At 44.1% G+C, this 24,598-nt stretch overlaps 1 protein-coding gene across 3 annotated transcripts in view; it reads left to right on the plus strand.

The window, feature by feature from the left end:
* Window positions 1-24,598, plus strand: part of CACNB2 (calcium voltage-gated channel auxiliary subunit beta 2) — a 510,382-nt gene that overhangs the window by 36,154 nt on the left and 449,630 nt on the right. For all 3 annotated transcript variants that reach the window (XM_051820340.2, XM_051820339.2, XM_051820342.2), the window contains exon 2: window positions 10,987-11,144. In XM_051820340.2, the coding sequence (XP_051676300.1) occupies window positions 11,019-11,144 (126 nt within the window). In that variant the 5' untranslated portion in view covers window positions 10,987-11,018. The remainder of the gene's footprint in view (window positions 1-10,986; window positions 11,145-24,598) is intronic.

Here is a 24,598-nt window from a genome sequence, read left to right on the forward strand (position 1 = left end):
ACTTTGCAGTACCCAAGTAATAGAAATTAGAAGAAGTAATAAAGCAAAGGCTAAGAAGCAGAAACGCTTTGAGCCAAAATTTTTAGGTTGAGATATTAACAGGAAGGAAAAATCTTTTCAGAGAGTCCCCCACAATCAAAGTAAGAGTTTATTACTTCTACACTATACTTTGAAATACTAAAAGAAGAAATGAGGCATACAAAGTAAAATGAATAAAGTCAGGACAACGATTTCTTTGAAGGGTATAATAAGAAATAAGAATAAATATCATGGTATTGGGGAGAGGGGCACGTTCCTCCAATCTCATGTGTTCAGTAGTGGGGCTTGCAATTGAAGTGACAAAAGACAGACTATCAATTTTTATTGCTATTTCTTCATGTGGGTGTTCACACAAAAGAAGAAAACCTCAAAGGAGCAGAACAGAGGGCTTATACAGTCTTTGAACAAAGGAAAGGTGATTAGGACTTCAGGGGATGACAAATCATGGAGGAATGACTGGGAAATACATGAGAAAACAAATGGAAGTAAAGATTTTTAAACTACGATCTGTTTACAAAAACATGTGTCTGTGTTGATTCCCCATTTACAGTGATAACAACTGCTCTTCATTCTTTGGTATAGAGCCAGGTTGTGGGGTATGAGAGGTACCTCCACAAAGGGAGCATTTTGCCCTATTTCAGGCAGATGGGGAGAGTTGTTCCTACGTCTATTGATTCTCAATTGCCTTTCGCTCTAAATCATCCTTATGCCAAAACGGGATGTGTCAGGTGACACATTCTTATCCCCTTTGATGGCTTTCTAAAACTGTATTAGCTGTTGATTTGTGAAGATTAGTAAAACTTGAAGTTACCTAATCATTCATTCAAGACACATTAATTGTGTGCTACCAACCAATGTGCCAGGAACCCGGCTAGCAGTGCAAAACAGATATATTCTGATCTTCAAAGGCATTCAAGATAGAAAGGCTCCGAAATGGAAACAAATTAAGAGAAATACAATGCTAAAGGACAATACTAAGATATAAGTATATACATGTTATGAAAGGATTACAATCAGACAAATTACCCAGCTGCATGTCAGAAAAAAACCTATAGCACAGTCCTGAAGACGTGAGCACTGCGGTTATTTTCCATGGCTTCTCATCAACTCTGGGTGAAATCTGAAATCAGAATCTCTCTGTGACTCAGTAGGGGTTGCTGTCAAACAGCAGGCTTAGCTAGCAAATTACTCTCTGGAGATGAGTGTTTGACAATCACATCTTTGAAAGTTTTACCAGTTGCTTATTTTCTCCAAAAGGAAAGTAAACCAACAAAATGATAATAATTATATTCACATCCAATAATGTATCTGTAAAATCATATATATACATATAATTTGGTGTTTGGAGGGATTCAGCGAAATCTCCGAAGTGTACTTTCCACTGTCTGCTGCCCTACCATCTACTAAACACTTACATCTGACTTATTTTATCCTAGTCGGGGAGCCTTATGATAGAATGTTTTGGATGTGATTTTATGTAGTGACGTCTGTGAAATGCATTAGTTGGATTTGTTTAGTTATTTCTTTGGCTTGGGTCAGTTTTTTTTCTTAGAAGTTATCCAATAGCTTGCATGCAAATTCTCCTAAGAATGCAAACTTATGCAATAGCCTGCTCCCAACTAACTAAACATATCTAAGATGTGCTGTTGATTTCTTAACTGCTTTCTGTCTTTCTAGGACCTATTGTAACCCAATCTTAAATCCATTACAAGTAAACTTTACCTTTCTCCAGCTGTCAGTCACAGGCAGGATCTCTGGGAATTGAATCTGTTGCCCTGGGCAACATTAAAGTGCTCCATCTTTCGAGGAACTCAGCATGGCTCTTTGAAGCAAACAGGGGTAATTTTCCATTCTCTTTCAGAATACTTTGTGCTGGGAGAAAAAAATGAAACCTCAGTGTGACAATAATATAAATGTGTTGATCTTCAATCACGATCTGACTCAACTGTTTTTGTAGGAAAGTCCTGTGTCTCTGGGCAGGCTGCAGAGTGTGGGGGCAAAACGGCCACGTGCAATCTGGGCGGCCGTGCAGGTGGCTGTGCAAAGCGAGGACAGCTGTAAATGGCCGTTTACTCTGAGAGCCAGCCTGCTCACTTCTGTTTACAGAGAACATCGCAATTATTTGAAATGGCTTTTCAAAACCTTATCTCTGACTTCATCGTTTTCTCTTTGGAAGCTCAGTTCATTTTAGCCGGTAGGGTTTATAAAAAGATTTCCAGAATTAATTTTTTTTTTTTTTGACAGGCAGAGTGGACAGTGAGAGAGAGAGACAGAGAGAAAGGTCTTCCTTTTGCCGTTCGTTCACCCTCCAATGGCCGCCGCGGCTGGCGCACCGCGCTGTTTGCCTTCTGCTGTTTTTCATTGGGGTCTTCATGTCAGCTGCTCTGTGGTTCGTTTGGAGCCCTGAGTTCCCCTTCTCACATCACCCGCCATTCTCCAGACAAGTAAACAAAGCCGGGGTGAATACCACAAGGCCCTGCACTGTCCTGCCAAGTTCAAGCTCCCCATTGCCAATCTCACTGAAGTAGAACTCGATATTCCTTCTGGAGGTGTGTTCAACAGCGAGGCACAGAAACTTGCTGCCACGCTGGGACGGTTCCGACCAGGCCCCTGGAAACCTTAACATGCATGTACTGTGGCTTCCACTTGGAACCACTGCTCGCTTCTCTGCTCTCAGCTCTCCATTCCTTGGGAGCCATGACAATACGCTGAGCACCCCCTTCCTTCTCTCTTTCAATGGCCTCTCGTCCCCTCTTTTCCCTTCCAGGTCTCTAGCTTGTTGTTCTCCTGCCCCCATGAATACAAGGACCCCTGAAGTGTAGCTGCCTCCAGTCTGTCCCTCGCCCAGCCAGTTCCTCTTGTACAACATCAACAATGAGAAGCTGCAACCCAAACCTACAGCCGCAGTCCACACACACACCTTGAGTGGTCTACAGGTAGCGTGTTGGAGACCTGTGAATGTCTCTACAGATATTCTTAAAATTTTGCCTCCTCGTTGTGATGATGCCATATAGAATTCCCATTTGTATGAAATTGTGTGTGTGCTTGTAGCTTTGTATGGACAACCACCTGCAGCATCCACATGTGTGTTCGTGTTTACTTGTCTCTCATACGGCCAGGTAAAGCATTAATGCACTTGTTCTTAAGTTTGTGTTTAGAGCTACCAGGGACCTTAAAACTCAGGAGGTTTTTGAAAGAGGCCGTTTAGACAGGACTTTGTCATTTTCACAAAAGAGCCACCTTCGATGTATTTCCATGAGCATTGAATACTCATGCTTAGTGGCAGGTGGGTTTTTTTTCTCTTAAAAAAATAGTTTCCCATGTGAAAGGCCATCATCGGTGTTAATTGTATGCGCTCTGTGAAAGACAACATGGATCCATCTGCTTGACGGCGTTGGTGGGTTCTTTGGTTTTCTGAAGGTTCCAGAAGCTGGGCGCTGCGGAGGGCGTTGTGATTGATGCTGGAGAAGCAGAGCTTTATTGAACGTTTCCCCGCTGCTGCGCCTCGGTGCCGCCTCCCACTCTTGTTATCTGTTCTCAGGGTCTGGTGACTAAGTTCTCTGAATTATAAGGTGCACTTCTCAGCAGAACAGTCGCCCTCCCCCGTCTGCTGTTTCCTCGTGGTTGCGTTCCAGCTCCGGATCACCGCGTTTCTGCTCGCACTTCCTTCTGGCTCTAAGACGTCTGATGTTTTCATTGTCTCTTCCCAGAAGCGCTTTAGACTTCAGCTGGAGGGAGAGGGGAGAGAAAGGAAGTGTGTTCTGGCTCTTGGAGTGGGTGCTGTATGGACTTGTTTATTCTTCAGCAAGAATCGTGTCGTCACTTTTTATTTCTTATATTCTCGCCTCTCCACTCTGCCGGCCTTTCTGTTCTTCCTTCCCGCCTCTCTGTCTGTCTCTCCCTTTCTTATACTCCACAAAGCAGCGTCTGATAAATCACATAGATTGCTTTTGACTCCTGATTTTTATCCTACATGTCTTAAAAATAAAATTATGAAACCTGTAAACTATGTCAGACTTTTAGATTCTGTGTTTTATGGCACTTCGAAGAAATCAAATCTGACCATTGAGGCAAAAGAGGGAATTTGCTGGCTGCTGTATGTAGATGAGCCCCTAAAAAAGCTAACATCCTTTCTATGTTATACCCTAGGATTTCAGCCACGGGAGAAAGCCTAACTGAACTCATTCTGGTTCAAGTACAAAATGCTGGTGAATGACTTGTTGGGTTCACTAGATTGAGTGCCTACACTGGAACTCAGCAACCCAGACCGGGGACGGGAGCAGGTTTTATTAGTGTGGTAGCTATGCCATATGGATCTAGGGAAGGACAGGAATGGGAGGGAGGGAGGGAGAAAGCGAGGAAGGGAGGGAGGGAGGGAAGAAATGAAGGAAGGGAGGGAGGGAGGGAGGGAGGGAGGGAGGGAGGGAGACCAAGGAGGGAGGGAAGGAGGGAGGGAGTGGGACCAGGGAGGGAGGGAGTGGGACCAGGGAGGGAGGGAGACCATGCAGATCATTGTGGGTATGCATTTCATATATGATATAGTATTTGAAAATCTCAAAAATTATCTGAGGTCAACACTACTATTCTTGCTTTAAAGATAAGGGAAGACCGTTGGACAATCAAACCACACAGATAATAAGTGATTGGTCAGAGGAACTTCCAGATCAAAATTCATCCCATTTCTACTAAGATGTGACACACAACAGTGACTGGATACAGATGAACACTGAGTTGCTTTAGTAAAATAAGGAAATTCTTAAGCAATAGTTAGCCAATATTATACACTTTGCTAAAAGCGATAATTCATTTAATTGTTGGTTACTTTTCTAAATTGAAACAGTATGATGTAGAACTACAGGGGACCTTGAGACATGACCCTCTCTACCCCAAACTCTATTAAAATCCCAGCTGCCTACACTATCTATATAAACAGCTTCACATCCCACACACTAAGCCCTCAGCTCTTAGACCACCTGAATTCCAACACTTCCTCATGCTCTCACTATTCATTCTTATCATCATACCCCAAATATATCGCTCAAACTGGTTCCTTTAAAATATCTTACACAGGGTTGGCATCATGGCATAGCAAGTAAAGCTGCCGCCTGCTATACTGGCATCCCATATGGGCATCGGTTCCAATCCAGCTCCCTGCTAATGTGCCCATGAAAGCAGCAGAGGACTAGCCCAAATACTTGGGCCCCTGTACCACGTGGGAGACCGGAAGAAGCTCTGGGATCATAGTTTCAGTCTTGCCCAGCCCTGGCCCTTGTGGCTAGTTGGGGAATAAACCAATGGATGAAAGAGTTCTCTCTCTCCCTCTCTCCCTCTCTCCTTCCCTTCCTCCTTCTCTCCCTCCCTCTATAACTCTGACCTCCAAATATATAAAATAAATCTTTAGAAAAAAATGTATCTTACATGTTCCCCTGATTCTAGCTGTCTTGGCTAATTCCACTCCCTGTCATTGTCTCATTGAAGCATCCCATCCCTTAGCATCCCTCCTCTGCCTTGACCTCCTCCTGTCCTCCCTCACTTTCTTATTCAGCCAAGAGTGAGTGCTTCTTGATTTTAGCAACTCTGCCAGCTTCCTGCAGTCCCTGTTTCTATGGGCTTCAGACTGTACTTGTGCAGTAATTCCTCAACGTTGAGCCAACTAAATTGTTCGTGTTCTCCACTGGCTCCTGTGTTCTGGGGGTGGGGGTTGGGGAGAGGAATCAGAAAAAGGACAAATTGGCACCCATTCTTGGGATCTCATTCTCTAGTTGCCCACAGTGGCTGTTTCAGTACTTAATTGCTTTTCTCCACCCTCCTACCCCTTAGCACCCTCCTCATTCTTAGCAGGTGGCTTCACCTACTTCAGAGGGAAAAATTGAAGTTTTTATGTCAATTCTCTCACATTCCAGCATGAAAATCTAGGCTCTTCATTATACCTTGTTTTTTATTAAATGAATTAATAGAATTCATTAATTCATTACATTTTCATTAAATTAATTAATCTGAATTTGCTTTAAACCTTTTATCACCAAAGAAGACTTGACCCCTTGTCCCTGGGGTCTAGGAGTCCTCTCCTATCCTTTACATATAGCATAATCTATAAATTTTCTTCTTCCTCTTTAAAATCTTTCCCTTTTTCCTGTACAATAGATTCTTTTCAGAATTTTTTTTTGACAGGTAGAATTAGACAGTGAGAGAGAGACAGAGAGAAAGATCTTTCTTCCGTTGGTTCACCCCTCAAATGGCCGCTACAGCCAGAGCTACAGTAATCCGAAGCCAGGAGCCAGGTGCTTCCTCCTGGTCTCCCAGGCAGGTGCAGGGCCCAAGCAGTTGGGCCATCCTCCACTGCCTTCGCAGGCCACAGCAGAGAGCTGGACTGGAAGAGAAGCAAATGGGACTAGAACCGGTGCCCGTATGGGATGCCAGTGCCAAAGGCAGAGGATTAACCAAATGAGCCACAGCACAGCCCTCCATCAGAATTTTAAAATACTCTATTCTACCACCAAACCAACACAAAAAGTTGTCTCTTTTTTTTAACTATTCATGGAATCTCATCAATAAAATACAAACTCCTCAATGATAAAGATTATCTTTCCCACCATAGTTCCTGCATCTTAACAGAAATATTGATCACTAAATATTTGATTAAAATGAATGAATTTTACCAGTTCCAATGCTTTATTTGGCTAACAGATAAGGAAACTGGGGCTAGTTTGATGTAATCACAGATTTTATTGGACATGCATAGGTAAAAGTTATTTTATTTTGCTATTACTTACCTTAGTTGACTGATACAAGTATAAATATGTAAATAGAATATGTAACATGATTATGATTTGCACTTAATTTGGGTGCTTTGGAGACATCACTTCTTGAGCTTGTTAAGGAATAGCATCACCCGCGGACACACTGAGATGACTTTGGGTTTCATAGTGTAAAACGACTCTTCACGAGAGGTGGTTCTTGGCAGAAGACTATTAACACTGCTCCCAGAGTCTTTCAAAGTCTATGTCAGATCATGTGACTCCTCTGCTCAAAACTCTTCAGAGGTTTCCCATCTCAACAAAAACCCAAGCTCTCCAATACCTGACCTTCCTTCTTCTTTTTTTTTTTTTTTTTTTTTTTTTTTTTTGACAGGCAGAGTGTACAGTGAGAGAGAGAGAGAGACAGAGAGAAAGGTCTTCCTTTGCCATTGGTTCACCCCTCAATGGCTGCTGCAGCCGGCGTACTGTGCTGATCCAAAGCCAGGAGCCAGGTGCTTCCTCCTGGTCCCCCATGGGGTGCAGGGCCCAAGCACTTGGGCCATCCTCCACTGCCTTCCCGGGCCACAGCAGAGAGCTGGCCTGGAAGAGGGGCAACCGGGACAGAATCCGGCGCCCTGACTGGGACTAGAACCCCGTGTGCCAGCGCCGCAAGGCGGAGGATTAGCCTAGTGAGCCGCGGCGCCGGCCTGACCTTCCTTCTTGAACCCTGTTTCTCTGTCTCTCATGTCCTGAGCGTGAGCATGACTAGCTAGCCCTCCCAGGGCCTCTGCCCTCATCTACTCTACCTGGGAAGCTTGCTCTACCCAACACCCCACAAGAGAGACACTTGACTCATGCCTTCACTCAAAACCAAATCTGCTTAGTCAGCATTAGGAAGCTGTAGGTGAGTCAGCTGGACACCCAGGAATACCTTCTCAGCTTAGAGAAAACAACATGGAGGGCAGTCTCCTATGGAATTTAGAAAGACGTACAGGTGCCAAGGGCCTAGGAAAACTTCAGAGCTAGAGCCTTTGCCTTGGAATGCTTCCACGTCTCCCTTTTGCCTCCTGTTGATTTCAGGCCCCATCTAGAAAACACTGGTGAGGAAGCCAGTGTGAGAATGGATCTCTGGGACTAGTCAAAACCTCATAGGGTGTCCCTGCCCTGCCAGGGGTTCCATATCTGAAAATGTCTTTCCATCGTATTGTCTTCCTATTTACACCTGCTTTTCCTCTGAGCAACTAAATTTGCTGAATATGTTAAATCTGTAGGCACTATAGGTGTTTATTCCCCACCCCATCCCTCCTGCCACCCACAACCTGTTTGTCCCTTAAGAGATGAGCTTACTAAACCAAACTGATATTGAATTGTTAGATGGAAGAGGGAAGCTGTTCTTGACTTGGGAGAATCTTCCAGAGACGTGGGCCTCCTCTGAGATGCAGTCTGGTGCTATGACCAAAAAGCAACACTAAGTGGATGCCTTACTATGAGAGCTGGGCAAAACCTAATGTGTGAGGAACTGATTTTCAAAAGTGCTATACAAGGCAAGTTGTCGACATTAGTAATAATATGCCCCAAATTATATGATTCAGTTTCAGATTTCACATATGTATTTTTCCAAGTGCCATTTTTTGGTGAAATCAGTACTGTAGCTGGTAAGCAGGGCCCTGGTGCTGCATTATTTTTGGCTGAAACTCCTCATTAGTTCTGAAGTGCTGAGTTTGTTTCTGACCTTAAGGATATGCTCTGTTTTTAAAGGAAATGTTTAACTACAGGGCAGGACAACTTATTACAGGCACTTAATTTAATGTGGGAACCCAACTGTAGCCTTCTCTGGAACTTTTAGTAACTGTGAAGGAAGGTAAAGTGGTAGACTTGGAACCTGAACTCTGGTTCACGCGCCAAAACTGTTTTCAGAAAAAAAGATCTCAGATCGGCTGAAAAGAGAGCTCAAGACAGGGTGGACAATGCCATAACCTGAAGCCAGAAAACACAGAGCACTTCATACAAACAGAGCTCAGCCTCATCCTTGAGCTGTTATTTGTTGGCCAACAGCCAGAGGGAGATAAGTGGGACTCCTGGGAAGTGTGCCCAGCACCAAAGTTCAAAGCTCCCTTTTTGAACAGATTCCGAGTCCCCGTAGATAAAAGGCCGTCCTCATGTTAGGAGAGACTGGGAGAGTTAGTGGCCTGATCTCGAAATATCTCAGAATGTACTGCTCTCCCTGTATCTACGATCCATGTCTTTAATCATCAGCTTTACCCAGGCTATGTTTTGGGTGGGCTTCACAAAATATAATAGCTTCAGAAATTATAGAGTAGTCAGAACAAAGATTTTGTGTAGAAAGCAGCAGTTGTATATAAACTCCCATGATGTGAGCTGCCCCAAATGACAGGATTCTGAATCAGTGCATATGCGGATTTCAGATTGGATTACTGCTTTTGAAAAGTATCAAGTTTGGGGGGGAGGGGTGAAGGGGAAAGGTGGGGGGGCTAAACCATCTTCGTTCCAGTTGATCTTGATATCTTAAGAGTTTCCCTGAACTTGACATCTTCCTTTTAAGATAAATAAATTACAATAATGATCTATTGTCACTCAGAATTTGAGTGTAAGTTTATAAGTAACATTGGGGTAATGATGGGGGAAGTCGGAGTGATTCCTTGTATACCAACAAGGAAGAAGTGATACAATAAGACAGCTGAAAACTGTCTATCAATAAGTACTGTGTAAGCTCCTTGAGGGGAATTACTGTTTTTGTAGGTGGTTTTTCCGGAACTTTTCATAGGACCTTGCAAGCTGTAAGTGCTCATTATGTGTTTGATAAGTAAATGAATGAATGAATGAACATTAGAAGTTTACTTTGTAGGGATAGATATTTTTGCACAGCAATTAACATGCCACTTGGCGTGCCCACAATCCGTATTAGAGTGCCTGGGTTTGACTCCCAGCTCTGCTTCCAAATCCAACTTGCTGCTGTTGTGTAGCCTAGAGGTAGCAGATAATGATTTGAGTATTTGGATCCCTGCCACCCACATGGGAAACCCAGATTGAGTTCTGGGCTTCTGGATTCAGCCTGGCCCAGCCCTTACTGTTGAATGTATTTGAGGAGTGAACCCACAGATGGTTCTCACTCTGCCTTTCAAATAAATAAATAAACATTGCTAAAAGATTCAGTTTTTAGAAGGCATTATTTTCTGAAGCCTATTAGAGGAGATACTTATGGCATTTTAAGGCAATATTGGAAAGGGTATAAGTTTGGAAATTTCTGAAAAGTCACCTATAGAGAACTTGTTCAGTAACATTTCGAGCAGTTTTAAGAACCAGCTGTGGGCTGGGAAAGGCAAAGAATGAAGAAGACACTATGGTTTGAATCAGAGCCCATTTGGAACCCACAAGAAATGGGAAATTGCTAGGTTAGAAGTGGACATGTGGTATCTTATGACAGTCGGGAAAATATAGAAAACTCTTAAATAAAGGTACTCAATCAAAAGTGAGTATAATTCCATAGGCTTCTGCTGGGCGTGGGAATGCACACTAGTGGTTAATGCAGCCTTGTATTTCAAGGCCCTGGCTAAGGGTCTTCCCAGAATCCCTGGGAAATGAGCTTTCCCTCACTGTGCCCTGAGCCTGGGGCAGATTTGCCCCTTACATTCTCATCTGCTCTTTTCTTTCTGTGGCCATTGAACTAGCAGCATGAGTGTTTGAACCCTTCCAAGTAGACTTTAGCACTAGCAGTCTACTTCCAGGTAGACTTTAACACTTGGGACCTACCTGGTGTCCCATCCACTAATGGACAGACCTGATGAGCAAGTTCAGGTCTCCCCATTTTGTTTATCAGCCATCGTGCACTGTGTGGTGACTTAGCCTCTTTCATTCACTTAGTGAGTTAGGAGAACCCAGGCCCTACATGCTCAAGGTCTAAGGTCTCCTCTGCATGGGGAGATGGGCCTGAAAAGGCATGCACTGGGCCTACCCAGGTCTGTTGGAGGGAATTGTGAGGTGGCAGTGGGGCTGATGGGCGCAGTCTTTGACTTCATGTTTTAAGAAGCAACATTAAAAAGGGGAATTTACTAAAATATTTTTATTGGCATCCTTGCAATTAGCATCAATGGCTTCCAGAGTCGTTTTCATGTATTACAGCATTTAACTTGGATTGAAGGCCCCTTGAAATTGCTATTTATGTTTCACCTTCAGTTTTTCCACTCTTCAGAAACTTCATCACCTGTTAATATTCTCCCTCTTATGAAAGACTTCACCGGGGTGCACCGATTGCCTGCTCTGCTCTCCGTGTTTGCTGGCTGCTGCATAGATCATACTGTGAGCCAAGTCTTGAGGCTCCATCCCTTAAAGAGAGTATCATCCAGCCAGGTAAGTAGAGCTGATGGAGGGGAGCCTGCGCGGTGTAGGAATTCAGAGGAAGGGGCAGTGCTAGGCCGAGGTAGAATTTGCGGGTAATAGCATAAGAAGGGATCAGACAAGAAGATAAGGAGTGGGATGACAATGCCTCTGGTGCCGTGGGGAGGCTCCTCCAACCTCCGGAGGTGGGTGGTGTGGATATGTTAGGTGGACACGAAGGGTTAGCTTATGCTGAGTCATAGGGCCCATTGCAGGCACACAGTGACTAAGCCTTAGGCTACCTGACAATGGGAATGGAGAACAAGGCCAATTGACTAAAACATGGGAGTATGAAAGGAAAATAAATTTTAAAATCTGATTGATAAACAGAAAAGCTGTTTGTTACTACCTCCTCTGTGAAGGTCCTGGAGCACAAGGTGTTCTGAATTCCTGAGTACTTTTAAGATGACTTCCTTTTTGACCAATCTAAGTTGGCTTCTGCTGCATTATGTAACTGAAAATAGGATAAGTAGAGATGACTTAGAGTCATGGGCATCTGTATCCCAGCCTGGACTGTCACCGGTGTGGCCTTGGACAAGTGAGTCAACTTTTTTGAGTTAAGTTTTTACCATCTGAAAGCTGAGGATAGGAGTTCTCCCTAAAATTGTTGTGGGGAATAAACACATGTGACCCAGGACCCCTTTCTGCATCTTCCTTCAGAATGCTCATGAATACCTGGAGACCTTCCGGGTGTTTACCCTGAGTTCTAGACCATAGATGGCTAAGTACTAGCCACAGACCTTACAGGGGTAATATTGTCGTCCCTCCACTTATGTAATCTGTACACACATATTCCTTTATCCCCATTTTATATTATTTCTTATTTTGCCTATGCCCTCGCCCCAGATATTAGAGCTTGTAACATTTTTAAAAAGCTAAACAAAAACGCGTGAAGAAGAACATATCTACAACCTGGGGCAAAGGCAGTCCTTGGTTCCAGGTGACTTCTTTCTATCAGGCATTGAGCCTTCCTATCAAGAATGCCTCTGTATTTTATGAATTAGCTTATAAATGGATTCCTCTATCTGTTTAATTTTTGTGTATTTATCTGAAAAGCAAAGAGAGAGCATGCACACACACTCCCATCCAATGGATCACTCTCCAGATGCCCACAAGAGCTGGGACTGGGCCAGGACCGAAACCAGGAGCCAGGAGTTCAATCTATATCTCCCAGGAGGATGGCAGGAATCCAGTGTGCTGTCACCACTGTCCACAGGCTCTCATTAGCAGGAAGTTAGAGTCAGAAGCCATGGCTGGGCATTAAATCCAGGTACTCTGATGTAGGATGTGGCCGTCTTAACCTGCATCTTAACTGCTAGGCTAAACACGTACCCCTGAATGTTCTTCTCATGAGTGAACTTTAGTTTTCTTAAAAAAAAAATACAAAGTTTAACTTCTGCAATAACAAAGTTGAGTGCTTGGTGTTTTACATTCTGGAAAAACATCCAATGGCACTCCTTTAATGTACAAGACACGTTGTGTTGGAATTGGGTTTTAGCTTCCTGATTGCCATTACTGCAATGATCAGCCAGCTCTTTGTCTAAAGCTAACCCACCCCCGGGCCGCGGAGAGGATGGAGTGTGTGGAAAGGCTGCTTGGGAGGGCAGGAGAAGTTGTCTCTGTCATCAGGGGTAAGGGGTGGGTAAGAGCAGTGTACCTGGCACACAGTACAGCAAGGGATTCACAGGCCAGACCAGGTCTTGCCACAGGGGAAAGCTGAGGGCACAGGGTAGAAGGAGGAAAGCCTTATGCAGTCCCTCTGTGAGATGTTGTTCACCTCTGCATAAAAGAACAGGACTTCACTGGAGATGTGTAGTGTGCTGAGGGCTGGAAATCCCAAGGCTGTTCTCAAAGAGCCTGAGTGCTTGTGTCTGCAGGAGAAAAAAAAATCTTTTCAGAGCTGACAGAAAACTGCTTATGTGGAAAATTGGTCTTTAGGTAGGAGAATACCTCATGGGCCTTCAGAGTCAGCAAATACATTTTGGTGCCGGTTTGGATGAGAAAGGGAGAGAGGTCAGCATCCTGCTGCTACCGGGGGAAGCAGAAGAGCGGAGGTTGATGAGGGCGACCTTTTCATCTCGCCGCTGCGGATGAGTGGGGAAGACAAGGTGAACTGCTACTCCCTAAGCAGGTGTGGGTTATGGCCAGCTATGTCCATTGGGGTCCCATTTTTTAAAAATCTTAAGCCCTCAATAATATATGCTGAATATAACAACTTGCCCTGGAAATGGACGGATATCAAGAAAATGATAAAAGACATTAATGAGCACAAACAGTAGCTGAGTGTCCAAAGCCCTCCCTGCCGCACCTGCGCCTTTCATTTTCTCTGAGCTGTTTCGTCGCCCTGAATGTGGCAGGCACACGGACAGCCCTGCAGAAGATTCTTGTTCACTGAGGAGCAAAGTGTGCCGGGACATGGTGGAGGATTTCTGGGCGAATTCGAACCGCTTTTGCTTTGATCTCTCTGTAAATTCTGTTTAGCATATATAGTGCATCTTGTAAGTTTTTATTTCAGTTAGTAGTAACACCTTTCTAGTTCCTTTGTTAGTAAGCTAAAGAAAATCTTTGTTCTTTTTGTGTTTGTACAAGGCATCATAATTTAATTTTTATAAATTAGCCTTGAACATGGGAGAGAAAGGTGGATGAGAAGAAACCTAAGAGGAAAGCAGGGGCCAAATGCTGGGAAAGTCCATGCAAACTGTGAACAGCAGAGAGAGAGAAATAAAAGGAGCTGGAGAATATGTCGAGAGTTAGAACTCAGAGGAAGAACTGCCCATGTGAAGAGCTGCCTACCCCCAGTTTCCGCATAATGCTTGAGGGTGTGTTCTGGAGTTTTCACAAAGGGAGGGTAACTTAAGAAGTTTTATTTGAATATTATTCTTTTTCTCAAAAAAAGTAAATCTTTATTAAAGATAAAATGGTTTTCAGAAAGGGTGATAGAGCCAATCCACCCGTGTGCTACATTTAAGAGATTTACATAAGCAGAAAGACTTGGAAAGTTTGAGAATTAGAGATACACCAGGGAAATACAAACACAAAGAAAGCAGGGGGGCAAAGGAGCTGCCCTGTTGAGTAGAAGACCTGGATGCTAAGCAGTATACAGGTAAAGAAGTCATTAGAACACAAGGTGGTACTCGTCAGACTGAGAACATTCCCAAGTTTCATGACAGCATAGAAAATATCCATGAAACTGGTTTTATCACCCAATTTTCCACTTAAATTTTCCTTAGTATCTGAAAGTTAAATCACATTTTCAGAAATACAGTAATAAATATATCTCTCTACATCTCTATCTCTCTCTGATCTATCTATACAAGAGGCCTTCAATGGGATCAGAAAAATGTGTGTTACATGGATTTCAAGATTATTTTGCACAAGTCTTTAAAAATGTTTATTTCTTTAAATACAGATGTGCACACACATATACACAGAGAGAGAGAGAGAGATCTTCCATCCATTGGTTCACTCTCCAAACGCCCACAATAGCCAGTGCTAGGCCAAGCCAAAGCTTCAAATAGTCAAGAAATCAGCCCAGTCTCCTACGTAGTTTAAAGGGAGTCAACTACTTGTGTCATGCACTGGTGCCTGCCGATGTGTGCATTAGCAAGATGTTGGAAACGGGAGCAGAGCTGCAACTTGAACCCAACATTCTGATAAGGGTCATGGGCATCCAAGTGCTGTCTTTTTTTTTTTTTAAGATTTTTATTCATTTATTTGAGAGGTAGAGTTACAGACAGTGAGAAAGAGAGACAGAGAAAGGTTCCATCCACTGGTTCGCTCCCCAAATGGCCGCAATGGCTGGAGCTGAGCTCCAATCCAAGGCCAGGAGCCAAGAGCTTCTTCCATGTCTTCCATGCAGGTGCAGGGCCCGAGGACTTGGACCATCTTCTACTGCTTGCCCAGGCCCAGGCCATAGCAGAGAGCTGGATTGGAAGGGGAGTAGCTGGGACTAGAACCGGCACCCATATGGGATGCTGGCACTGCAGGTGGAGGATTAACCTACTGTACCACAGCGCTGGCCCCTCAAGTGCTGTCTTAACCACTGCACCAAATACCTTTACCACCTTACTTTTCAATTCCATTTTCCCTTATACTAATTGATGGATGCATGTGTGTCTTATCCAAACATATATTCCTTCCTTCCCTCCCTCCCTCCTTTCCTCCTTCCTTCCTAACAGTTCTTTTCTCCTCCAAACAGTCCCCACCATATACGAAAGGACAGACCACTGATTGCTTTCCAGTCACAGTCCAGCATTGGCAAAGGAACTGAGACCCTACCTATCTACCCCTGAAAGATCCCTTCTGAGCTAGAGCAGCGACAGCTTTCCTGAGCCAGAAGGGGAAAACATGCTCCCCTCCCAGTTCCAAATAAGACGTGTGCTCTGGAGCGAGCCTGTGGACAGGGAGACAAGGAGGCTTTGTTCTAGAAGCCCAGCCTGGCCATGAGGGCGGGGATAAGGAGCAGGCTTAGTAGCACCTTGCTCTGCACAGGAGAACCTCAGACCCTACACTGTTATCTCCTTTTCTTTGTGCGACCGTCCCCTGTGCTTACTGGGAAGTACCGCTGCAAGTCAGCTTTATCCCAGGGACAGGTTCATGGAGCCCTCCTTAGGTGAGTCTCAACCACAGACACCAAAGTCAGACATGTATTTGTGGCCAGGGGACAACAGTAAGGATCAAATCACACATTCTGTCTTGTCTTCCTAGCCCCGTCCTTCCTGACTGTTTAAACTGCAGTGAATTTCCAGATTGCCCTAGAGAAAGCATACAGGACATGCTGAGATCAAAGTGCTAACTTGATTGATAGGGGTAAGGCAATATACAGAACTGGATGTGAATATTCAGTGTGTTATTTCCATACCTCCATGTGGCCAGCTCACCTTTTACAAAGGAATTTTAGAAAAGGGAGAGATGAGATTTCTAAACTATGGTTGTTGTAGGGAGTTGGGGTGCTTAGCCTAGTGCTTATATCAAAGTCCAGCTCCTGACTCTAGCTTCCTGCTAATGTGCACCCTGGGAGGCAGCAGGGGATGGCTCAAGTGCTTGTTTCCCTACCATTCACATGGGAGACCTGAACTGAGCTTCTGGGTTCCAGCGTCAGCCCGGCCCAGCCTCAGCCATTGTGGGCATTCGGGGAGTGAAGCAGGGGCTGGAAGATTCTCTGTCTTTCCCTCTCTCTCAATCCCCTCCCCATCCCTCTGCTTCTCAAAAAAAAAAAAATGCAATTTTTAAAAAATGATTTGGATCTTGGGTTTTCCCATCTCTGTCATTCAGTTTGCATCCCACACGAGTATACGATTCTCAGCGACAACGCACCTGTTTCTTTCCTTTGACCCTATTGCAGCAACAGCAGCTCTGTGTCGACCGCTAGTCTACCCGCCATGGGCTCCTGGCAGAAGGACCAGGCTGCTGGAATTCTAACCTTCTAGCAGCCATATAAAAGAATCACCCGACAAGCAGAGAGTGAGGTGGGGTTTAGTGATGTCTTTTGTACTCGCTATTCCAAACCAGGACATTTTGAATTCGTCTGTGGCAGATACGCTCAGCGTCAGGACTCTGTCACCCCCACAGCTCGTCATCTATTTCCCTCCTACCCACAAAATTGCCTTTCACTGGGAACCATGCCTCTTCCTAATCAGCAGAGATGAGTCAGCCCTGAGATGTCTGTCCCTGCTTATTTTCCTGTAGTTTTGACTTACACCGTGTAATGCCAAGGCCCTGGTTACATTCCCTGTCTCATCACAGCACCATCTGTAAACACGTTGCTATTTCAGAGAGTGGTACCTCAAAGCCAAAGCCAGGAGAAGAATTTCCAGAATGTCCATGAGAAGTCCCGTTGAAAAGGATCTGCAAGCATGGCCAAGAGCTCGCAAGCTTTCGATTGCATTCGTCTTTCGCTTCAACACTTCCTGGGAGATCTTTCTTCTTCTCCACAGAGGAGTCAGAAGAGCCAGGGCAGATGGGAGCTTAGCAGGGAGGGGGTCAGGGGGGAAGTCTTGTTTGTAGAAGAGAAGGAAAAGGACATTTCCCAGACTGCTTCGATGGCACTGCATCTGTACCTATGAGTTTTACAAAGCCATTTCAGCACCTCAGGTTCTGAAGCTAGGTATGTCTACCACATGGTCAAGTTTTACTAGAAAATTCTAGACACCCAGGGGCTGGCATTGTGGTGCAGAGGGTTAAGCCTCCACTTGCAAGCCCACATCCCATATCAGAACCCTGGCTGGAATCCTGGCTACTGTACTTCTGATCCAGCTCCCTGCTAATGCACAGGCAGGAAGGTGGCAAAAGACGACCCAGGTGCTCAGGTCCTTGCCACCCACATGGGTGAACCGGATGCATCCCTGACTCCCAACTTTTGTAAGGCCCAGCCCCAGCTGTTGCAGTTATTTTGAAATTGAACCAACAAATGGAAGATCTCTTCTTCTCTCTGTCTCTCCCTTTCTCTGTGTCACTCTGCCTTTCAAATAAATAAAATAAATCTTTAAAAAAAAAGAATATGCCAGACACTGAAATAAGCCCGTACAGACCTTTCATCATTTATCCATATAGCAATCTTTATGTGAAATATCATCAACATAAGGGGAATTCAAAAATTCAGGGAAAATGGAATTAAAAATTATCTGAGTACATTTTTTTAAAATTCATGCATTGTGGGTTTTTTTAAACATTTATTTATTTATTGGAAACAGTTACATAGTGAGAGAGAGAGAGAGAGAGAGAGAGAGAGAGAGAGAGGCAGGCAGAGAGGGCTTCCATCCACTGATTCACTCCCCAGATAGCCGTAATAGCCAGGGTTGGGCCAAGCCAAAGCTAGGAGCCAGGAGCTTCTTCTGGATCTCCCATGTGGGTGCAAGGGCCCTAACACTTGTGCTATCTTGCACTTCTTTTCCCAGGCCAATATCAGGAAGCAGGATTGAAAGTGAAGCAGCTGGGACACAAAGCAGCACCCTTATGGGATGCTGGCATCACAGGCAGCAGCTATGCCACAACACCAGCCCCTTGTGTTTTGTTAATACACCTTTTCCATAAACTTTTTGAAGACCCCTCTGATTGTAGGCTGGAAATCAAAACTCAGGTTAATTGATTTATCCAAGGATATACAGCCCAAAAGACCAAACACATCAAATTATTTCTAATTTTATTTGACTTTAAGCAAATAAGAATCTAGATGTAATAATGATAACATTCAATATGTTAATTCTTTACATCTCTTTCACTAAGTGACTTTTTGGAAGCACAATTATTTCATTCCAGTTCTCTTAAATATTAAAAGTAAAAGGTAACTTAAATTGAAAAATAAGGAAACTGAGAACAAAGGATATAATTCAACCTATGAATCCAATATGTAGGAGTAGACATTTGTCACAGGAGTTAAGACATTGCTTGGTTCACACCTTTATCTCACATCGGGTACCTGGGCTTAAGTCCCAGCTTTGCTTCCAGTTCCACCTTCCTGGCCATATGTGCCCTGGGAGGTGGCAGGTGATGGCTCAAATACTTGGGTCCCTGCCACCCACATGGGAGACCTGGATTGAGTTCCAGGCTCTTGGATTTGGTCTGGCCCAGCCTTAGTTATTGCAGGCATTTGGAGAATGAAACAGTGTATGGATGGTTCTCTTTGTCTCTATTTGTCTCTCTACCTTTCAAATAAATTTAAATAAACACCTTATTTTTAAAAAAGAAATATATCATGCAAAAAGAATGTGACATTAGGAAATCATTCCCTTGGAAAGGATATGAACTTGGCCTTGTGGCTCTCCATTCCCTCTGCTCCCACTGCTAGTCACCTCCTTTTCCTACCACTTCCAAACAGCAGATGTTTTCTTTTCTTCTTCCTTTTTTTCTTTTTTTTTTTTTCACAGGCAGAGTTAGACAGTGAGAGAGAGAGACAGAGAGAAAGGTCTTCCTTTGCCGTTGGTTCACCCCTCAAATGGCCACTACAGCCGGCACTGTGCCAATCTGAAGCCAGGAGCCAGGTGCTTATCCCGGTCTCCCATGCGGGTGCAGGGCCCAAGGACTTGGGCCATCCTCCACTGCACTTCTGGGCCACAGCAGAGAGCTGGCCTGGAAGAGGGGCAACTGGGACAGAATCTGGCGCCCTGACCGGGACTAGATCCTGGGGTGCCAGTGCCACAGGTGGAGGATTAGCCAAGTGAGCTGCGACGCCGGACTTCTTTTCTTTAGATATTTTATTATATTCAGTTGGATCACAACGTCCAAGACTTCATCAGCTTCTTAAATGTGATGTTGCATATCTCTATCCTGCTATGAGTTAGTCTCATAGGTAAACTCTCTAACAGGGCATCACACTCAATCTATGCACAGGGGCCATTACTCACTTTACTAAATATTCTCAGCTCCACAAAAGGATTGCCAGTAATTTTATTTACCTGATGCTTGAACAGACAAGAGTCACAGAAGATCATATAGCATATCATCCGAGGCATAGACTACAACTGAGCCTGAACAAAATCCACACAGAAGCAGGAATGGAGACACAGTATGTCTGCCCCTGGTTTTGATGATGCATATATGGTCATGTGAACCAAGTAGACTAGGCTGAGGTTTGCTTCCCATACCAGGGCCATTCTGTTTTGTGAACATTAAGCATCTCGGGCCAAACTCAGAGGCTGCATGGGCTTGGATTGAAGCATTATTTTTACTTTGTGGTCCTGGTCCCAGGCAGATGGACTGTATATGCACAAATGGAGGATACTTTCCAGGGTATGCATGCTACAAAATGAAGGGAACCCGAGTAGATGAGTGATGTGGTGTTTGAAGAAACGCATGTCTGGACCTGCTGACCCACAAGTGAAAACACTGTTCCACTCCATTCTCCAAGGAGGGGCTCTCTACTGGATACAGCTCACTTCCAAAGCTCACAGGCTGCAGAATGGATGTAGGGCCAAGCTTCATGTACCTTACAGATTGTTTGTCATGTTTCCTATAGCTATGAATACCCAGATTTGGAAGGTGCAAATTCTATTGCTTGTGATGTTTTCAGAGATGAGGTAGTGATGGTTTGGGACTTTATACACTACTCATTCATCTGTTAAAGAGTGAATGACTTGTTGGCACAGGAGTATCCTGAATAGGGTTGTTTTCAAAAGAAGAAAGAGGGAGGTAAGGGAAGATTTCAGTGAGGGTAGGTCTTTCACAAAGGAGACGGGTCCACGTTCAAGGAGCAACTAGCTGCTCTCGGATGTTGAGGGAAAGATCGTGAAATTTGCTCTGGCCTTGCATTAAGAGACCAGGGCTGGGGAACATCCCATGGTCTACGTGCTACGTTTTCTTGACTCATTCATGAGTGGTTGAACATGTAGGTTGTGTCCATTTCTTGGCTGTTGTGGATGGCACTACAGTAAACATGAGACCACAGCTGTTTCTTGACATACTAATTTCATTTCTCTGACCTATACACAGTCAGTAGTGGGATTGCTCAGTCATATGTATATTTCTCTATTTTAAAAACCCTGGAAGATAGGGTTTGGGATGTTTGGGCATAAAAAAAATTACATGTTTGAGAAGATAGATGTATTAGCCCCAGCTGGACATTACACAATTACACAATGTATACATGTATCAAAACATCACATAGCACCCATAAAATTGTACTATTTTATATGCATCTTAAAGATAATTTTTTAAAGATTTATTGATCTGAATGAAATACAGAGAGGGATAGGTCAGGGGGAGAGAGAAAAAGACATCTTCTATCTGTTAGTTCATTCTCCAGATGGCCACTCTCACTGGGGCTGAGCCAGGCCAAAGTCAGGAGCTTCTTCTGGGTCTCCCATGTGAGTGCAGGGGCCCAAGTACTTAGGTCCATCCTCTGCTGCTTTCCCAGGCCATAGCAGAGAGCTGGATCGGAAGTGGAGCAGCCAGGACTCGAACTGGCACCCAAATGGGATTCTGGCGCTGCAGATGGCAGCTTAACCCGCTCTGCCACAGAGCTGGCCCAAAAAAGGGAAAAAAAAGTGATAGTCCTTCATCCATGCCCACTGGTGAATATTTTAAAACATTGAGATTTAAACAGTTGCTATAGGCAATGTATTTCTCAAAGTATTACTCAAGAGGGAGGTAAATATTGCAGAAAATAGCATGATGGAGCTGAACACTGGTGCTCCCCTCGCTAAATATCCGTCTTGCAGGAATCTGAAGAGCCAGGCTTTCACAGAGTATTTTGAGGTTTTCTGAGAGAAGCACTAGAAATAAGAAAGACTGTTTTTAAAAAGCATATCATCAAAATACTTTTTTCCAGCAAACCATATTTTCACATGTGAATTTTCTCCTACTTTAAGGCCTTACTCTTTTTCAGTCTTACTTAAAAATGACTTAAATGAATTTTCACGCTTATGGTATTTTGTCATTAAGAACAGCAAGACTGAACGATGAGTACGATTGCTGTTTGACTACAGCTAAGGAGGGGAAACAGGAACAGTGTTGTGTCCACTGGGAACTGTCCTCTGAGCGCATTTGTCGTCCATATTTCTTACAGGTCATGGGTTTCTCAGGGGTGAAGGACACACCTTGCCATGTCCTTGAATGAATGCATTTTCTGCTAGAATAAACAAGTGAAGCCTTAGTGACGAGCAAATATAAACACACTTACTGTATAATTTGGTTTTTTTTTAGGTAAAAACTTATTTCAGAGGCAGAGTGATGGGGGGATGGAGACACACACACACACACATACAGATCTTCTGTCCACTGGTTCGCTCCCCAAATGGCTGCAACAGCTGGGGCTGGGCCAAGCTGAGTTCAGGAGCCAGAAACTCCATCTGAGTCTTTGGTGAGGGTAGCAAGGGCCCATCTTCTGCTGCTTTCCCAGGTGCATTAGCAGGGAGCTGGATCAGAAGTGGAGCATCAAGGACATGCACCATATGGGAGACCTGAGTGGAGTTCTGGACTCCTGGCTGTGGTCTGGACCAACCTTGGCTGTTGTGGTCATTTAGGCATTTGGGAAATAGTGAACCAGTGAAAGATCTCCCTATCTCTCTCTCTCTCTCTCTCTCTCTCTCTCTCTCTCTCTCTCTGTGTGTGTGTGTGTGTGTGTGTGTCTTTTCTCCCTCTCTCTTTCTGTTTTTCAAATAAATAATAAATAAATCTTTTTTTTTAAAAAAAGGACTTGCATTCTATTACCCTGCCTCACTGATACAAAAAATTCTAATGACCTCCTGGTATATTGATTAATGAATTCATTTAACAATTATTTCTTATAGGAGGGTACTTCAGAAAGTTAATGGACAAGTAGAATTAAAAAGATTAAATTTTGGGATTTGTTTTTGTTAAGAAAATACACACATAGAATTTTCCTAATACTGATTTTCCTGAACTTTTTCAAGTATACTTTATTTTAAAAAATATTTATTTGTTTACTTGAAAGGCAGAGTGAGAGAAAAGGGGGGTGTAGAGGGAGAGAGGTCTTCCATATACTGGTTCACTCCCCAAATGGTCACAACAGCCAGGTCTGGACCAGGCCAGAAACTGCATCTGGGTCTCCCACATAGGTGGCAGGTGCTCAGACACTTGGCCATCTTCCACTGCTTTCCCAGGTGCATTAGCAGAGAACTGGATCCAAAGCGGGGCTGCCGGGAATTGAACCGTTGCTGCAATATTGGATGCTAGTGTCACACGCGGCAGCCTAACTCGCTGCACCACAGGGCCAGCCCCCGAGGTACCCTCGTGAGAGTCTTCTGGTTGTGTTCATCCTTCAAGCTTCTGCCTCAAACTTCCTCCTTCAAAAGCATTCTTCAATTTATGTTTATCTTTTTTTGTTATTCATTCATTTGAAAGGCAGAATGACAGGGCAAGAGGGAGAGGCAGAGAAAGAATCTCCCATCTGCTGGTTCACGCCCCCAAATGGCCACAACAACCAGGGCTTGGCCAGGCTGAAACCAGGAACTGCAACTCCATGGCTCCCACATGGGTGGCAGGCACCCAAGCACTTGAGTTGTTTTCCACTGTTTTCCCAAGAGCATTAGCAGAGAGTTGGATCAGAAGAACAGCCAGGACTGGAAGTAGTGCTGCAGCACAGGGGTCCTGCCTCATGAATGGCACTTACCCCACTGTGCCACAGCACCGACCCTATCTGTCTTTCTTGACAGCCACTTATTACTTTATTCCCAAGATGTGCAATGTTATGTACACCGCTGGGGTTACATGAGATTATTACAAGTGAGTCACAAGCAAATATTTTAATAGTTTTAGTGTTATGTTGTTTAATGGGGGCAGGCGACCTACTTAGCACATAAAACCTGTGATTTCAAATACTATTTTTAAAACAAAGCTAAATTTGTGTGTGCGTTACAAATATTAAATATGTGTCAGTACAGTTAGAGAATGTTATGTGGCTTTTGCAGTTGGAGAATACCATATACTGGGACACATTATTATCTTTTATAATGCCATCTAATTCTTATTACATATAAGTTTTCTTTTGCAAACAAGATTATCGTCATTAACATTTACTGAATACTAGACATCTTTTCACTCATGGCCATCTCACCATAATGATTTCTTATAACAATTCTGTGAGGTAATTATTATAAATCCATTCCATAGAGAAGGAAATTGATGCTTAGAGAGAGATTAAGGAAATTGCTCAGGCAGACATAGTAAACAATAGAAACAGGATCAAATAATCCAAGTCCATGGAATTCTGAGTGCGTCTTCTGAGCACCTATAGTGCCTTACCATGTCAGGATATTCTTCAAGGTGGGAGATGGTCAGCAGGTAGTGTGGTATGTAAATTATCACTGCAAGTGATAATTTCAATAAAAGTTTGGAAATGTAGAATTTCTCTGAAGCAGGGATAAATCAGCACCCCCCTCACACACATATACATATCTTTCCCTTTATTTATTTCAGGGACAGGGAGGAGGGGAGAGAAAGTGCTCCCATCCACTGTCCCACTCCTCAAATCCCTATAATAGCCAGAGCAAGGCCGAGAGGAAAGCCAAGAGCGGAAATGCGATCTCTGTCTCCCATGTGGGTAGCAAGAATCCAGGGTTTGCACTGGCAGAAAGCTGAGTCAGAAGTCGGAGCTCAGGATCAAATCCAAGAATTCCCGCGTGAGACGTGGGCTTCTTAACCACCAGGCTAAACATCCACGCATCCTTTTTTTTTTTTTTTTAAGATGTCTTTATTAAGTTGAAAGGCAGAGTTACAGAGAAAGAGAAGGAGAGACAGAGAGGATCTTTCATCTACTGGTTCACTCCCCAAAGGGCCACAATAGCCTGGACTGAGCCAGGATCTCCACCCAGATCTTCCACGTGGATCCTGGGGCCCAAGCGCGTGGGCCGTCTTCCTCTGCTTTCCCAGGCCATTAGCAGGGAACTGGACTGGAAGCAGAGCATTCTGGGACTCCAGCCAGTGACTGTATGGGATGCCGCCATTGCAGGCCATGGCTTAACCTGCTGAGC

Source organism: Oryctolagus cuniculus, chromosome 13 (assembly GCF_964237555.1).
Source record: "Oryctolagus cuniculus chromosome 13, mOryCun1.1, whole genome shotgun sequence".
NCBI lineage: Eukaryota > Metazoa > Chordata > Mammalia > Lagomorpha > Leporidae > Oryctolagus > Oryctolagus cuniculus.